The following is a 16,715-nucleotide window of genomic DNA, read 5'->3' as shown; positions in this document are numbered from 1 at the left end:
AATCTGAATGTGAGAGTGAAACCCAGTTTCTTAGTGGGGTGGGTTGGGTGAGCATCCATACAGCAGAGTAGGCTGCAAGGGGAAATTGTGCAATAGTATTTAGGGCATCACCTGCAGGAACATTCATTGATTTTGTGCAGTCAGAGTATCCTGTCATTAGTCAGGATGAGCCAACCTTGAAGTGCTTCATCTGGTGAAAGGCAGGGGTAAGAGCACTTGTTAGCACTAAGCTGTCATTGATGTGTTTTTGATAAGGATTCATGCTGCCACCTGCGTGGCCCCCAAAGCTGGACGTGTCAGTCTGAGGTTCATGGTGTCCTCGGGTGCCAGTGAAAGAAAATGCAAATCACGTGGCTAAAAGTGGAAGAAATAAGGGCCTATCAAAACTGGTAGAATATAAGAAAATCAAATAGGTCGAATGGAAATTAAAAATAGAACTATTTAAGTTTAAAACTCAGTAGGTGGGTTAGATTACAAATAGCTGAAGTGAAACTGGGAAATCTGAAGAAGTTAAAACAAAATGCAGGCCAGAGAAGTGGATTAAATGAGTTTGCTACTGGGTTTTACGATGATAGAGGCAACTTGCACTTGACTTGAATCCCAGGAGGGACGACTGAAGGGTAGAGGAGCACCCTGAAGAGAAGCCCTGAATACCTGCAGTGTAGGAGGATGTACTACTGTGTAGTGAAGCTATAGAGGTTAAGTCAAGTAACAGTTAACCAGGTGACCATCGTGGTCACCTCTGCAGGGAAGGGCGGGACGCACAAAGATAACATCCACTTCTTTGTTGGGGAGGGTGACGCTTGCTTTAAGTCTCTAAACCGTACACAATCACTTATATATACTCTTGGGACATGCTGTCACTTTATAAAAGTCGAGGCTGGGGTCGTGGGAGCCGGCTTACAGCGCCTCCAACAAACCCGGCCGGATGTGTTCCCTGCCCGCTCGGCCGAGTTTCCGGCCCGGAGACGGGCTTCCTCTTACGTCATGGCTTCTGCGACCCCCCCCCCCTCGCCCTCTAGCAGTGCAGCACAGAGGGAATCCGGGGGGACGGGCGGGCACCACCCACTCTGCCTGGAGGGCGGGACTTCCGGGCGGCGGGACTTCCGGCCACTGAGTGACGGGCGCAGCATCAGCACCAGCATCAGCATCGGCGGCGGCTGCTGAGCCCTGAGGCGACAGCGGCAGCGGCTGCGGCGGAGACGACGGGCCGCGGCCTAAGAACTACGGGCAGCCGGGGCGGGCGGGCGCGCCGGCGGACAGCGGGCCGCGCTGGCGGCGGCGGTGGCCGCAATGATGGAGATCCAGATGGACGAGGGCGGCGGCGTGGTGGTGTACCAGGACGACTACTGCTCTGGCTCGGTGATGTCGGAGCGGGTGTCGGGCCTGGCGGGCTCCATCTACCGCGAGTTCGAGCGCCTCATCCACTGCTATGATGAGGAGGTGGTCAAGGAGCTCATGCCGCTCGTGGTCAACGTGCTCGAGAACCTAGACTCGGTGCTCAGCGAGAACCAGGAGCACGAGGTGGAGCTGGAGCTGCTGCGCGAGGACAACGAGCAGCTGCTTACCCAGTACGAGCGGGAGAAGGCGCTGCGCAAGCAGGCCGAGGAGGTGCGTGGGCCGGGCCGCCCTGGGGCCCCGCCCGGGGACCCCGCCCTGCCCAGACCCCCAACTCCCGCCCCGCCCATCTCACCAATGTCCCCTGAGCCCCTCATCCCGCCCCGGGGGAGAACCCTGTCTCCCCCTTCCTCCTGGCCTGCTTCTCCCACCGGGAGCCCTGAGCCCTGAACCACCTGGCCTCACCAGGGTCGCTTGTAGCCTAAATTTCCCTTAATCTCGGGCCTCCATCTCCCTTCCATACCCACCTCTCATTCCAGATGCCAATTCTTTTTGCTTTTGCGTGCTTTTCGCAAACATTTCCTAGACCCCAGTTACTACCTCTGGTTACTGCAATTTTAAACCCTCCCGGAAAAGGGATTTCTGATCTTGTTATGGTTCTGTACCAGAAGAGGTCTGTTGTAAGAAGACCTTTTCCTCATCCCTGAACCAGTGTTTGATCGTCTGTGACATGGGTGAATTTGCTGGTTGGTGTAAACACATACCCAGAGCCGCAGTTAGATTGCTTCTCTGGCACCAGGTGAAAGACTCCAGGTCCGGGGGTGATTTCTTTGCTCTGTGGTTCCCCCCATTGGGAAGATTCTGAGCTTCTGTGAAAAAGGCTGAGAAATTCCACTGTAGCTTCTGAGGCAATAAAAGTAGAATTAGAATTTTAGAATATTTGATCATGTTCTAGAATATCTCCATAACCTGGAATTCACTTATTTGTGAACCAGTTAGAAAAACCATGCATTGTAGGGATACTCCTTACCTTCATTCAATCACCATCACATATTTAGCTCTGACTGTGTACCAGACCCAAGTGGATTCAGGACATGTGGGTTCTCATCCCTGCTTTGCCTCTGTGACCTTGTCCGTGTCGCCTGCCCACTCTGGATTTTTGTTTTCTGTCAGTTGTATGAGTCAGTTGCCCTAGGTGATCTCTGAGCCCTGGCATTCTCTTATTCCAGGCATAAAGCGAAGCTCTTTGATTTGTGACTAGGAAGTTTCTTATTAGTAAGCTAAATTCCTTTTTACTTAATTGGGCTTAACACATTCTTGACTTTAGTGTTGAAATCGAAGAGTGTTTCAGTATTTTGGCTTTTTCTTAAGTCAGAGCAGTTTATGATCTAGTTTGGTTTAAAGTGTGTTTATAAAATTTAATGGTGTTTTGTATCATTCCTACCTTTGGTGGTTTGTTTTGCTTTTGGGTTTCAAGTGTCTGTCAAGAGGCTGTTGTCTATTGATTGGGGTGCCAAGCTCCACCAAAACTGATTTAGGGCTCTCAGCTGAAGGGGATAGAAGAGCTCATAGGATTTTAGAGTTCAGAGTGGCCCTGGGCATTTACTGGAGAAAGAGCTGGCCTGGAGAAGGAGGGGGTGGTGGGCCAAGGTCACATGCCCTAGAAGAACCAGGCCTGGACCCATTCTACCCTGACCCCAGTCTACCCTGACCCCTGGCATGGGCTCTTCCTTCCACGTCACGTTGCTGTGGGAAGTCAGAGAGCTGTACCCTCAGAAGACTGGAGCGCTGGGACTCCCCTCACCTGGTCGTGGGGCAGTGGCTGCCTCCGCCCACTTCTCTGACTACTCTCAGGGGCCATTTGACGCCTGCCTGAGGTTTTGAGTAGGTTTGTTTTCTTTCATCCCATACCTTTACAGTAATATAGTGGACAAGAAGGGGCAAAAAGGAGAAAGATGGACCACTTTAAGACTAAGAATCATAAACTTCTAGCTTAAAAATGAGCTCTGGGAGTGTTAGGCCCCTGCTCTGCTCTGTGTACTTCAAGTGCAGCTGAGAGCCAGTGTGCCTCTGGCCTCCCACTTAACACTCCCCTGGACTGAGAGGTGGGGAGATGGGGGTGAGGCGCACGTGTGGTTTGGAGGAGACTGCCTTTGGGGCAGAGACCCACCCTTGGCCCAGCTACTAAGAGAAGCTAAGCAGAGAGTCCCGAAGCAAACAAATGCTTGGCTGGCCAGCTTGGAGGCCGTGATTTGATGCTAATAGGATGCCCTTGGAGAGACCTCGTGTGATTTTACAACTGAGAAAAGGGCCAAATACTGTAACCGTTTTGGCATTCTGGCTCACTTACTAAATCCAGCAGTCATTTTCAGTTTTGTGGAAAAGACCAGTGTGCATTGTGGACTGGCTTTTTCCAGACAGGGGCTGAGATCACAGATGTGTGTCTGATAACACAGGAGCTGGAATGGCACAGGCTGCGGGCATGTGTGTGTTGCAGAGTAGCTCCTGCCTCCCTGGCCACTCTGCTCAGGAAGGCTTAGTCAGAGCAGGGTAACCTGAGCCGCCTGCAGCCTTCTGAGCACACAGAATCTGCAGATTTCAAAGGGAAAAAGCCTTGGGCAGAACAAACACCCTGGTTGTCTACTTGCCCGTAATAACAACAGTGAGAAATTGCCAGTATGTTCTGGTCCCGAGGTGGTGCTCGTGGTGGGAGTGATGGTAGCTGGTGATGGTGCGGTTCAGGGAGAGGGATCAAGCCCCAGCGTCCACAGATACAGGCTTGGGTGCCAGCCTTGGCCTGGGGAGCTGCACTGGCTGCTTCAGGAAAGCAAGTGGGTTGCCAGACGTGGCAGGTTGCTTTCATCTCACGTGCCAAGTCCCATCGTTGGCCATTGTTTGCCTAGAGAATTGCAGCACGGCGGATTTCGCCGAGTCAGGGAAGGGCACCTTGATGGGGCCGGCTTGGATGGCAAGCATTGGGCATCTCAGTCTCTCTTAATTATGCCGGGATGTGCTCTTGTCATCAAGACCAGTGAGTCCCACTCAGACTTGCAGAGCTAAATGGATGTGGCTTCTAAAACCTCTACGGAGACCTTTAAAGTGCTGGATCTGTAACCAGGACAAAATGTGACAAACCCTCCGATTTCCTTCCCATTAGAAAAGAAGGTTGGAAGTGCCTGGGGCTGCTGGGAGCAAGTGTACGCCCTCGGCAGCGCCACCCACTGTGCCCCGAGGGAGGGGTGAGCAGGGGGCCGAGTTTGCTCTCCTCTTGGGCAGCAAAGAGCCTTCCTTGCCCTGATCAATCACCTTGCTCACAAGAAGAAAAACTGGGGGACACGGTGTGAGTTGAGTAGCCACTATTTGCCTTAAAATCTTCTTAGCCTTAAAGAAACTACTAGTAACACACCCCCTTTGTCACAAGCAACTCGAGGGGCTATTCTGTTGGAGAAACACATACGTGGATGTTTGCTGATACTTCAGCATTTGGTGCTGTGTAGGGAAGGCATCCAGCTGGAAAGTTTGACCCAAAAACTGGGTTTTTTTTGTTCTAGTTGTACAAAAGTGATGCATTTCATAGAAGAGTATTTGGAGAGGGTGAAGCTGGAGGTGGGGGAAAGCCATAATCCTACTCTATAGAGATGATAATTTTGCCTTTTTTTTTCATGAGTGAATTAATATATTGGATCCAAAGTTTTCCCTCTTGTTTCCCACATTCCAAATAGTAAATCCACCACTGTCTGGACAAAGTATGTGATTTCTTCTGCTGCTGCGTTGTCATATTAAGAACAGTTTTGTGGGGTTTTTTAATAGTTAACTTTTTTCAGATGAAACCATTAAGATTTGGTGCCTGGAGCTGCCTTTTCCTGGTCACCTCTAAATGTCGATCCCTTGTATGTCTGCTAGTCACCAGGAGTCCCGCAGAATCTCCCTAAAAAATGGAGACAAATAGGCATAGAAGAGCAGAGAGAGGCACTTGCCTGCCAGGAGTCCTCAGGGCCCCGTGGTGGCAGTTAGCAAGGCTGAGGACAGGTTGGTTACAAGTTAGTTCTCCCAAAACTAGGATTTCTAAATTGATATCTGGATTTTTTAAAGTTTCTGTTTCAGGATAATTTATAGAAAAGTATAGAAGTTATTTATGGAAAGTCACACCCAGATTCCCCAATGTGACCGTTTTTCCACCTTATTCTTCTCTCTCTCTCCCTCCCTCCCTCTCTGTTAAGACCTGAGAGGTCCTGCCGGCTCCCCATAGCATCCTCTGCTCGCAGTTGGCTTTTCACAACCTTGATGATGGTGACATCACAGCTCCCTGGATGCCCCCAGTTTGGCTTTCATGTGACCTCATGACCAGATGCAGGATGGGAGTTGGGGAGGGATCCTTGTGTGTAGCACAGGGTCCCTTTTCTCAAGTTCTCACTTTTCATGAGAGTGTGAGGGTGATCTGTTAAGGCAGGGAAGATCAGAACAGCAGACACACCAGAGTGCTGTCCATCATCAGTGAGTCAGATGATCTTGGTGGCGTTCGTTTCCCATGCTCTGTTTAAAGTCAGGCCCCTGAGGCTGGTCATCACTGCCGCCCACATCCAGCTGCTCACTGAGTCCCGGCCATTCTTCTGGCCTGATTTTCTTTTTGATGTACTTTCTTTTTAATCTCCTTTGCCACCACCCTGGTTCCAGTTGCCCTATCACTGGTCCCCCAGCCACTTTGCTGCCTGTCTCAGCCCAACTCCAGCAGTGTGACTCGTCCAAAGGCAGATCCTGCCTCCCACTCTCACTTGTTCGTCCACTCCTTCAATGAGACGTTCTGAGTGCCAGACTTAGCTACAGGCTCCAGGGATTAGGTCCCTGGTGTCCTGGGGCAGGCCTTCAGATGGGGAGGGCCACATACTCAGAGGATGAGAAAATGGGGACACAGGATAGAATGAAGGGTCGGGACAGGGACTGCTTTGGGTAGATGGAGAAAGGGACTCTCTCAGGAGGGTAGTGCCTTCAGCCAGGGCCTGGCCTTGCTCTGATGAGGTCCCCAGGCCCACCTCCCCTGCCCACTCCCCCCTGCCCTTCCATTTTCTTCCATCCCCCACCCTGCATGGTGTTCCCTGCCTGGACCACTCGCCCGTTCCTGTGCACACCTGAATCCCTCATGTTGGGCACCATGATATGCAGATGCAAGTGCTTGAGTGAGTCCCCATCGCCCCGGAGTCCCCATGGCTGCTTTGTACTTAACCAAAGGGCAGTGACCTGGTTCTTTCAGCCCCAAGGCTGGATCTTTTCTCCCTGACCACACATCCCCAAGAGATGCCAGCTGTCTGCACATGCGTGTAAGGTGGGAGAGCTTCTTTCCTCTTTGCGCAGGCACCGTCCTGAGCTATCTGGTTCCTGAGCTCAAGGCCTCTTCCTGTGGTTTTCAGCTGACCATCCAACAGAGCTCTGCACGAGGATGGAAATTTCTGTTTTGTTGTGGATCTGATTCAGTAGCCAATGGCCACACAGGGCCATCGACACCTCACATTTGGTTCCTGCAACTGAGGATGAGTTTTTATGTCATTGTAATTAATTTGAGTTTAAATGGCCACATGTGGCTGGGGCTACCGTCCTGGGCAGCACAGCCGTCCATAGATCTCGCTCAATCACTTTCCTGTAAGAGCAGCCAGTAAATGTTAACCTGTTACCTGTTACGTGGCCTCAGGCAAGAAAGGAAGAGGCTGAAAAGGTGGGACGTTCTTTCTTCATTGAACAAGTTCCAGAAAGAGGGGAGACCCCAAAGCGTAGGGAGTTTTGAAACAGGATAACTGAAGAAAATACTGTGAGATGGGGGGAAGAAAAGCATGCCAGCTATTTAGGAAACAACAGAGAGGTGATAAAATTCTCGAAAGGCTGAGGAGGTCTGGTGGCAAATCCGCAGCACCTTGAAAGCATGTGGTGCTCATGGCACAGGATTATATCTCTGACCCTGGGCTGCTTCTCTTTTCTTTTCTTTCCTTCTTTGTAACAGCTTTATTGAGGTCAGTGGAATGAACTGTACATATTTGAAGTGTGTAGTTTGGTGGGTTTTGACATGTCTGCACCTGAAAAACCATCCCCACGATCAGGATAATGATGATCTCCATCATCCCTCAAATTTCCCTGTATGCCACGGTAATCTCTCCCGGCTTCCCCCGTCTGGGTAACCACCCATCTACTTTCTGTCACTGCAGATCAATTTGCATTTTCTAGAACTTTATACAAATGGAATCCTGCAGTGTACATGCTTTTTCTGACCAGCTTCTTTGGCTCAGCGTAGTGCTTTGAGATTCACCCAGGTGGTTGTCCTTTCACTTGTCCCTTTGTTGCTGAGCGCGTCCGGCTGTGCAGATGTCAGTTCAGCTCCTCTTGGTGGAGGAGCCACACTCCATTTCTCAGTCCTGCCTGTCCTGCAGGCAGCAGCCCATGGAGTTGCTGCTGGAAGACAGGCAGAAAAACCCAGCAATTAGAATCACTTGGTGGCTGGCTAGTGCATCCTAAGAAAGCATCCCAGTCACCAGCGTGGAAAAGGCTCACCCCATGGAAATGAAATATTTGAAGACACTTAGAGCCTGCGGAGCCATTTATCAGTTATACTTTCAGCACCTCTTATGGGTAAGAGATTTGGGGAATACCAGTTTAAGTGGAACATCTCTCCATTTGGTGGGATTTGTGAGCTGGGGGTTAGGAAATTTAGACTCTGATTACCACAGTGGCCAATTCAAAGCAATGCCTTTTCTAAAAGTTCTCTGGGTGCCCCCTCCCTGGCCTCATGTCTCCCCTGCTCTCAGGGTGCCCTTCCTCCATCCTGTATCCTAGGCTCCTGTTCCCTGACCTCTGCACGCCGGCCTTCTGACCACTCCTCCCTCTTCACAGTAAACCAGACCCAGATCATCGCGGAATCTGGGGGTGCATGTGCTCATTGGCCTCTTGCTGGTCTGCCATGTTCGCTTCTGGGCAGCGAGACCCTCTGTCTACCGAGTGGCCAATCACGGGCATCCTTAGGTCTCTCCTGTTAAATTGAGCAAGAGGGAGGGAGAAGCCAAGTGGATTAGGAAGTTTAAGAAGTCTCTGTGTTCTGCTGAGAATGCTTTGGAGAACATAGTCTACTTGAGAGTAACTTCTCCCAGAGAATCCTTAGGATGGGGCATTTAGAGTTTTTGTTTTATCTTCCTTTTCCTTATCTCCCAGGCACCATATCATATATCATATATAATAAAAATATGATATATATTTTAAGATACAAATTATATATTAGTGTTTAACATACAATATTTAAATAAATATATATTAAAATAGGTATTTTTATACACACACTTTTCATTTCTATCTTACCAATTCTTGAAAATCAATGTGAATTAAACCAATGCCATTTGTTGGGATTCATTTCAGGCAGATGCTGAACCAGTGGTCCCTTTAACATAACAAATGTGGAACCTTTGCTTTTTTTCTTTTTTTAAATGAAATCAACCCGATTCTTGGATTCCGGCAGTGACCTGATCTCTCAGGCGTGTGCCTACAATTTGAATGCAGAAACACCCTCCCTCCCTCTCTACCCACCTGCCCACACTGCATTGTAGATAGAAAGAAAGCTGTAAAGGAGCCTCTGACGCTTGAGGTCTTATGGGTTCAGCACCCCTGTGAGCACTCAGTAAATATTTGATCATGACGGGAAGGCACCATCAGGACCAGGGAATTAGCCACCAGGAGACAGGCGTCTCCCCCTAGGCACATAAGCCTGTGCCCAGCACCCCAAGTGCACCACTCTGCCCGCCTAAGATAAAAAACAAAGAACATTTTTCTTTTGGAAATTCACTTGACCCCCTCACCCCCAGGAAGGAATTACATGATTAAGAATGCAAAAGAAAAGAAAAGATCTTTGATTCTTGTTGTGTTCATTTCTAACAAACCAGCCAGAATTGAATTACTTCCTATGTGTGACCCTGGCCTAAAGGACATACAAGAGGGAAGGATTGGATTTAATATGTTAATTTGCTTTGCATTTAATTAAAGCAACCTCAGGCTATGAAAGTTACCAAAACTAAAGAGTACGTCATGAAAGAGTGTTTACCTAGTAATCTGTCTTGCACTTTGGGATTGGTAATGCTGGCTTCCGTTGTCTTAATTTTTTTTTTTTTTACTGCACGTGTTTTTTTAATTTACATATATGTACTGTTCATTGTTTCTGAGAACATTTAGAGCTTTAGCTTTTTAAACTTACATAGTTATCAAAGGAATAAAGCCAACCACAAAATAAGAATTAATTCAAAAAGATACATACATTCCACTATTAACATTATAAATGCCAAGATATGGAAGCATCCTAAGTGTACATCAATTGATGAATGGATAAAGAAGATGCAGCATATATGTGTAATGGCATACAACTCACCCATAAGAAAGAAGGATATTTTGCCATTTGCCGCCTTTCATTCACTTTTTTTTTCCACTTAAAAAACCAGAATTTTATAACTGGCGTAAACATTTCCATTGTATCAAAAACAACAAAATACCTAGAAATAAACTTAGCCAAGGAGGTTACCTATACTCTGAAAACTGTAAAGCATTGATGAAGGAAATCGAAGATGATAACAAAGAAATGGAAAGATATCTTGTGCTCTTAGATTGGAAGAATCAATATCAAAAGAAACACCCTCCCTCCCTCTCTACCCACCTGCCCACACTGCATGGGCACACTACCAAAGCAGTCTACAGATCCAATGCAACCCCTGTCAAAATAGTCATGACATTTTTCATAGAACTAGAACAAACAATTCCAAAATTTATATGGAACCATAAAAGACCCTAAACTGCCAAAGCAATCTTTTGTGGTCTTTTTTTTTCTTTCTTCTTTTTGTTCTCTTTTCTTATGGTTTGATGACTAGAGAAGTTCCTTGAACATTTGCTGTAAAGCTGGCTTTGTGGTGCTGAATTCTTTTAGCTCTTGTTTATCTGTGAAGCTTTTGATTTCTCCATCAAGTCTGAACAAGAACCTTGCTAGACAGAGTATTCTTGGTTGTTAAGTTTTTCCCTTTCATCACTTTAAATATATCGTGCCACTCCCTTCTGGCCTGTAGAGTTTCTTCTCAAAACTCAGCTGTTAACCTTATGGGAGTTCTCTTGTTTGTTATTTGTTGCTTTTCTCTGCTAATTTTAATATTTTCTCCTTATCCTTAATTTTTGTCAATTTGATGACTACATGCCTTGATGTGTTCCTCTTTGGGTTAATCCTGTGTGGTACCCTCTGTGCTTCCTGGACTTGGGTGACTGTTTCCTTTCCCAAGTTGGAGAAGTTTTTGGTTATTATGTTGTTTTAATTTTATATGTGGCATGAAAAATCAGTTTCTTACTTAAGTTTGCTTGTATGTATAAAATGGGAAGAATGAACTTATTCCATGAGATACTGAGAATAGCTTCCTTTGATTCCTAAAATTTGGAAGAGCCTTCTATCTCACATGACTTTAATACATACTTTGAAATTCACCAAAAATCAAATTCTGAAAATCAAAGTTGAATTTAATTTTAAAACAGAGCACTTTGTTAGGGAGAAAGAGGGGGAAGGATATCTTAAAAACAAATCTAAAAAGGGAATCATGTGGTATATTGATATTTAGAGGTGAGAATTAGGTATTTCACAGCTCAGTGTTCAGGATAAGCCACATTTGGTGCGTTTTCCTCAATTGTTAGTGGCTCATCGTTGCTCTTGGAGGGCTCAGGAGGTTTAAGGGTGGCCTTAAAGAATGAGACAAACAAACAAAAAAATGTCTGTAGGTTATCAGATGATACCTGACATTTTGATTAGACTCAGACAGGTGACAATTCCAAACAAACTCAGATCTGTAGTACCCGTAATTAGCATGTGTATGACGTTTTCCCTTTGCTAGGGCCACACCTTCTGCAGTGTTTCAGGTGGGAGATTATTACTGTTTTACAATCCAGGGCTGTGTGGACCCACTCAACCCAAGTGCTGACAGTTAAAATTTTATTCTTCTCATACCATTCATACTGGATAAATTGAATGGGATAAATTCAATAAAAACTGAAAAATTTTAAAACTTTCTTATGGAAAGGCTTCTTTATAGACCTAACCCTGTCCCCCACCACTGAAAATTCTTGATTCTCTTAAATCTAAAGTAAATGATGTTTAAAGAAAAATATTTTCTGCTTCTTTGAAAATATCTGTTGAATTTTTTTGTGACTTTAACTCTGTGAATAAAGTTCCCTGCTGACACCTCTCCCCATTTCCCATAGCTTCTCTCCCTTGTGTTGAAGGAGAACTTGAATTTGCAACCTCCTTCCCTCGTTTATTCATTGAATCACCAGCCGTGAAGCCCCTGCTGTATTCCCGGCCCCGTCAACGACTGTCCCCTGCTCTTCACTTGTCAAGATGATTTTCACTTCATCCCGAGTCTAGCCCTGAGCGTTTCCTCATAGAAATTAAAGATTAAATATTTGTTTAGTCTTGGCCAGGCACTGTTCCTTCACATCATTTATTCCTCATGATACCTGATGAAGATGGCATTGTGTATTCCATCTGGTTAAATGGCCATCTTGCATTCTTGTTAACTGAAATTACTGCAGTGACATTGAAATGGTTTTTTTCCAGAGGGGAAGAAAAAGGATTTCTTTTCAGCTATGGATCCTGTATTGTGTTTACAATGTTCCTGTGAACTAGGAGCCCCTGCGATCCCCTCCAGGTCAGCTCTGGCTGGTGGGATGCTGAGCTCCAAGGCAGTGGGGAAGCAGCCATAGTGGCCGACCTGTGGAGGGCTGACAATGCCCTGGTATCTGCTCCTAGCCCGGCAGGGGGCTGGGGGCTGGCTCTTCAGTCTGCTGGTGTGTTTCTAGGGGTTTTTTGGCTCATCTGGGGAGTTGCTGCCCCATGATTGTGATTGCTCACACCCCTGGTCTGCCGGGTGCTTAGAGGATGACTGAGTGGTCCTGCCCTGTGACTGTCCCTTGGCACCAGGATTGCACTGGCCTGAGAACCACTGATATCCTGTGTGTTCACCATCTCCCTGCCCCCCTGGGATGCCCTCTGCCTTTGGCCTTGAGGACGTGCATAGACACAGTTTACTTAGTTAGGTGTTTTCTCTCACAGTCAACATCTCCATATTTCCTGGTGCTGAAAGGCCTGAAAAGACCGTAACAACAGAGGATTTCTGCATGTGCCCTGGTTTGGGGCCAACTTCATCAGGAATCTCGAAGCATAGGGGTTGTTTGGTGGCCTGACAAGGCTTTTCGGCACTGTCGTCTACTTTGAATTTTAATGACCACCTATCAGGATAGATTTAGGAATGTCTGTCTGACCTTAAGGATCTGGGAGTAGATTTTCTTACATCGTCTTTCATTTAGAAATCTTTTTTAGCTGACTCTCAGATACGAAATGCAGGTGATATGATGAAATACAGATGAGAATTCTAGAGAAATGACATCAGTACCACAGACTACGTCTCTTTTTGTAAAACTCAGGTGCTACAGCTTGGAGGTAGCACAGTGCTCATTTTAAAGAAGATTTCCATTTTTTTAGCCCCAGTTTCTCCATCAAATAGCTCTTCAAGGTAAGTTTTCTCTTTATCCCAAATCCAAGCCTGAGCATTTTGTCATGAAAAACAGGGACCCCTTCCCAAGAACTAGAGAACCTATGCTTTATGACAGGCAAAATGTTTGTTCAAAAAAAAATATGTAAGTGATTCAGGATGATTCTCAATTTAATCTAGGAGACACAAGTGGGAATAGCCAAGAAAATATTGAAAAGGAAGACTTCAGAGAGCAGATATATATCAGCTATTAAAAGATACTGAAACACTATAAGTTTAAGAAAACCTTTAGCACTGATTCAGAAATAGACTGAAATATGTATTAGAATTTGGCATATGATAAAGGTAGCATTCGAAGCAATGAGGAAAGAGTATATTATTAAGCAAATGGTATAGAAGTAAATAAACTTCTATACTGTGCACCCACAAATTACATCCTGGAGACAGTGCTTACAGCATATAAGACAGATTCTTGACTAGGTGTGATAAGTCCTTACAGATTGTTGGGAAAAATTTGAACACATGGTAGGAAATCGGACAGGAGACATAATAAGCTGTTCACGAAAGAAGTAACATATATGACTGATACATTTACTCAGGATCATCAGTCATCAAGAAACTAAAAATGAAAACAGTTACGCGGGGCTGTTTTCCCACCTGTCAGGTGGGCGGCGCTGCTGTCGGGCTGCAGACAGAGGCCGTGGGCGCTCTGGGAAGGGCACCGCCTGCCCCGGGGGATGTAGGGGTGGGATGCCATTCAGAAGAGTCATCAGCCCAACCACAGCAGGATGCCACTGGGCAGATACACAAGTGGTAACATTTTAAAGCAACCCAAGTCCAACAATAATAGGCGATCAGTTGAGTAAACTATGTTCCACACACACACACTCACAGGGAACACACACCTGTTAAAAGTGGGAGTGGTAGAGTACATTTGTCCACATAGATGCTCCAGGGTAAATGAGCCAATAAACCAGGTCAGAATACTACGTACAAGGTGATCGCACATTTGCCCTCCCCGCCCCACACACACTAGTCTGGAAGAGTGTCACCCAGTTTTAACTGACCCTCTCTGGATGGTAGAATTATGGGTTTTTTAAAAGTATTACTTTCACTTTATACTTTAATAATACTTTAAAAGTATTATTTTTCACACTCTCATCTGATTTTTCTACAAAAGTATATGTTTATGTCATTCTTTAAATATTCTTTAAGGAATAGGAATTTGAATTACCCAATTTAAAAAAATAGCTTTACCAGCCAATTAATAGCATTTGTTTATTCTTCTTTGCTGGTCATATCCATGGTCATTCAGAACCACTTTTTTTTTATTTTGTGTGCTACTTCACCTCTTCTGTGTGTTTTCCCAGCAGTGGGGTGGTTTTGTCTTCATTTTACTTAAGCTGCATGTGATGTCATTAACACAGATTTTCTTCCTGATGCAGCTTCTTCCCTGCCCGCCCCTCCCCTTCCCCCCATGTGTTCTGCCCTCTCATTCACTGCGCAGAATGAGTCATCCTTCGGGCAGGAGCCCCAGTGCTTTTCAGCACAAAGACCTTTGAGAAGCCGCTGTAGGAAGTCAAGTGTCTCTGGGGCCCAGAGTTGGGGGGCGGGTGGAGAGTGGTGGAGGGGGGAGTGACTGGGTGCTGTTGTCATGGGAAACACGGCCGTGACCACCATGAATTCACCAACTCTTCTTGACACCCAAAACCTGGAATCAGCAACCGGTTTTATATTCCCATCTTCTGAGACTATATTTTCAGAACCTAGTTGATATTTATGTTTCCTACAAATGAAATTTCTTAGTATTTCCATTTCCTACTTAGTAAAATCGAGGTGTTGACAGCTCCCTATCAGGGCTGTGGCATCTGTGCCATCGCCTAGCCTGGGGCCATGCCCCCTGGACTGGAGCCTGGCTTCACCGCCTCCCACCCCCACCCCAGGCTGTCAGTGGTAAGCTAGATCTCCTCCGAAGACCATTGAGGATTTTCTCTTGTTTTACAAAATGTTTTCTTCTCACTTGATTTGATAATAATTTTCCCCAGAAACATAGCATGTTAAGGTGCAGATTCCAAATCTAGACCAACAACCCCCACCCCTAATCTGGTTTTTAAAAGAATCGGAGCAGGACCGTACATTGCTGGTCACTCCACCAAATGACAGCTTCCTGAACGGAGCAGCGACTGAGATACAGACCAAGAAAATACACTTGGCCTCTTTTAGATGTATCGTACCAAGAGGATTAATATTACCTTGTTGCATAAGGACCAACTACTTAATTTGTGGGGCCTAGTGCAAAACTGGCAACATGGCCCCCTTGTTTAAAAATTATTAAGGATTTCAAGATTAAGGTGAGCGTGCATGAGCTCATTTCACCTCCAGGCCCTGAGTGACTTTCGGGGTAGCCAGTTAGAAGGTTGTGTTACCGACTTCTGGGCAGCTCCTCCAGCCCCTGCTCTCCTGCACTGTCTCTGGCAGGCCATCGCAGGGGGCTGGGGAGACCGCATTCTGTGCCTGAGGCCTGGGCCCTGCTGGGAGGGGCTACTGCCCCTGGCCTCCCCATGTTCCTAACACCTGCTGTTCCTCTTCCTTGCATGTACAGAAATTCATTGAGTTTGAAGATGCTTTGGAACAAGAGAAGAAAGAGCTCCAAATCCAGGTGGAACACTATGAGTTTCAGACTCGCCAGCTGGAACTGAAGGCCAAAAACTATTCAGATCAGAGTAAGTTGCTGGCCTCTGAAAGGACGCCGTGTTTGAATGTGTTAGTTATCCTCAGACCCTCCCTGGCCGGCCAGGAGGGGTGCCCAGAGCCTTTGATACAAAGAGAGCAAGAAAAACCCAAGGACAGCCTGGTTTTCTTTTCAGTGCGATTCTCTCAGTTACTTGTTTTATCTCTTTACACTGCTCTGTATTTCTGTCAGTGGCCTCGACTCGTTTAGGGAAATAAAACAAAATAAATAAATAAGGTCCCTTTGATAATGACATAGCACTTTTGCTTAATGCTGCAGTCTGACCCCAAATTCACAAATCTGTGATCTTGTTATGGTCCTTCAGGACAGAGCTCCTGGCTGCTATCTGGGGGTTCCTGAGTGTGAGATGTTGCTCTTTCGTGACCTGAAAGTTGGGCCTGACAACGGGGCCCCTGTAGTGACAGTTCCAAGGGGGGGCTCACGGCTGACCAGGGTGCCTGTGGGAATGCCCCGTCCCTCTCAAGGAGAGGCGAGGGCAGGGTTTTTTTGTTTAATTATTATTTTTATCATAACGATTATTTTAGCTTTCAGAAGCCTTTGTTTAAACTATACTGTCAAAGTTAAAACAACCTGTGTAATTAACAGTTTTCTGAAATTAGAGGTTTTGATGGTTGAGATCTAGTTGCTGCTTTACCTCATTCCCTTGGATAACAGGGGCCTTCATCCCTCTGAAAAGTCAAGCTCCAGTCAAGAAAAAAACATGGTTTGATGGTTGGGTCCGTCCCTATCCCACAAACCAAGACCTGAAGACCATTTGGCTAAAGCTGGTACCTCACAGGTGTGTAGGTGAGCAGGTGGCCAGTGTGTACACACACACACACACGTCTCTGCAAAGTAGAGGCAAAGCAAAAGGCCCATTTTAGATATGCACAGATCAGTGCTTTCTATAACTGCACAGAGTCCTTCATATTCCTCTTGCTTAGAATACTTTTCACATGTGAAACCTTCTTGTCTTTTCTTAGAAGGAAAACACAAACTCCAGATTACAGGCTGAAGTTTATCACTTCGTCAGCACCAGGGGCAAGGGCCACAGAGAGGGAAGAGCAAGGATGTCACACATCCTTTCCCCTACTCTGTGCAGAGTTCAG

At 46.4% G+C, this 16,715-nt stretch overlaps 1 protein-coding gene across 10 annotated transcripts in view; it reads left to right on the top strand.

Moving 5' to 3' along the window:
* Positions 1-1,098: 1,098 nt before the first annotated feature.
* MAPK8IP3 (mitogen-activated protein kinase 8 interacting protein 3) overlaps positions 1,099-16,715 on the top strand; it is a 44,884-nt gene continuing 29,267 nt past the window's right edge. For all 10 annotated transcript variants that reach the window (XM_074346571.1, XM_074346566.1, XM_074346564.1 and 7 more), the window contains exons 1-2: positions 1,099-1,611; positions 15,478-15,598. In XM_074346571.1, the coding sequence (XP_074202672.1) occupies positions 1,294-1,611; positions 15,478-15,598 (439 nt within the window). In that variant the 5' untranslated portion in view covers positions 1,099-1,293. The remainder of the gene's footprint in view (positions 1,612-15,477; positions 15,599-16,715) is intronic.

The sequence above is a fragment of the Camelus bactrianus genome, chromosome 18 (assembly GCF_048773025.1).
Source record: "Camelus bactrianus isolate YW-2024 breed Bactrian camel chromosome 18, ASM4877302v1, whole genome shotgun sequence".
NCBI classification, from domain to species: Eukaryota; Metazoa; Chordata; class Mammalia; order Artiodactyla; family Camelidae; genus Camelus; species Camelus bactrianus.
This window is presented reverse-complemented; position numbering and strand designations above follow the sequence as displayed.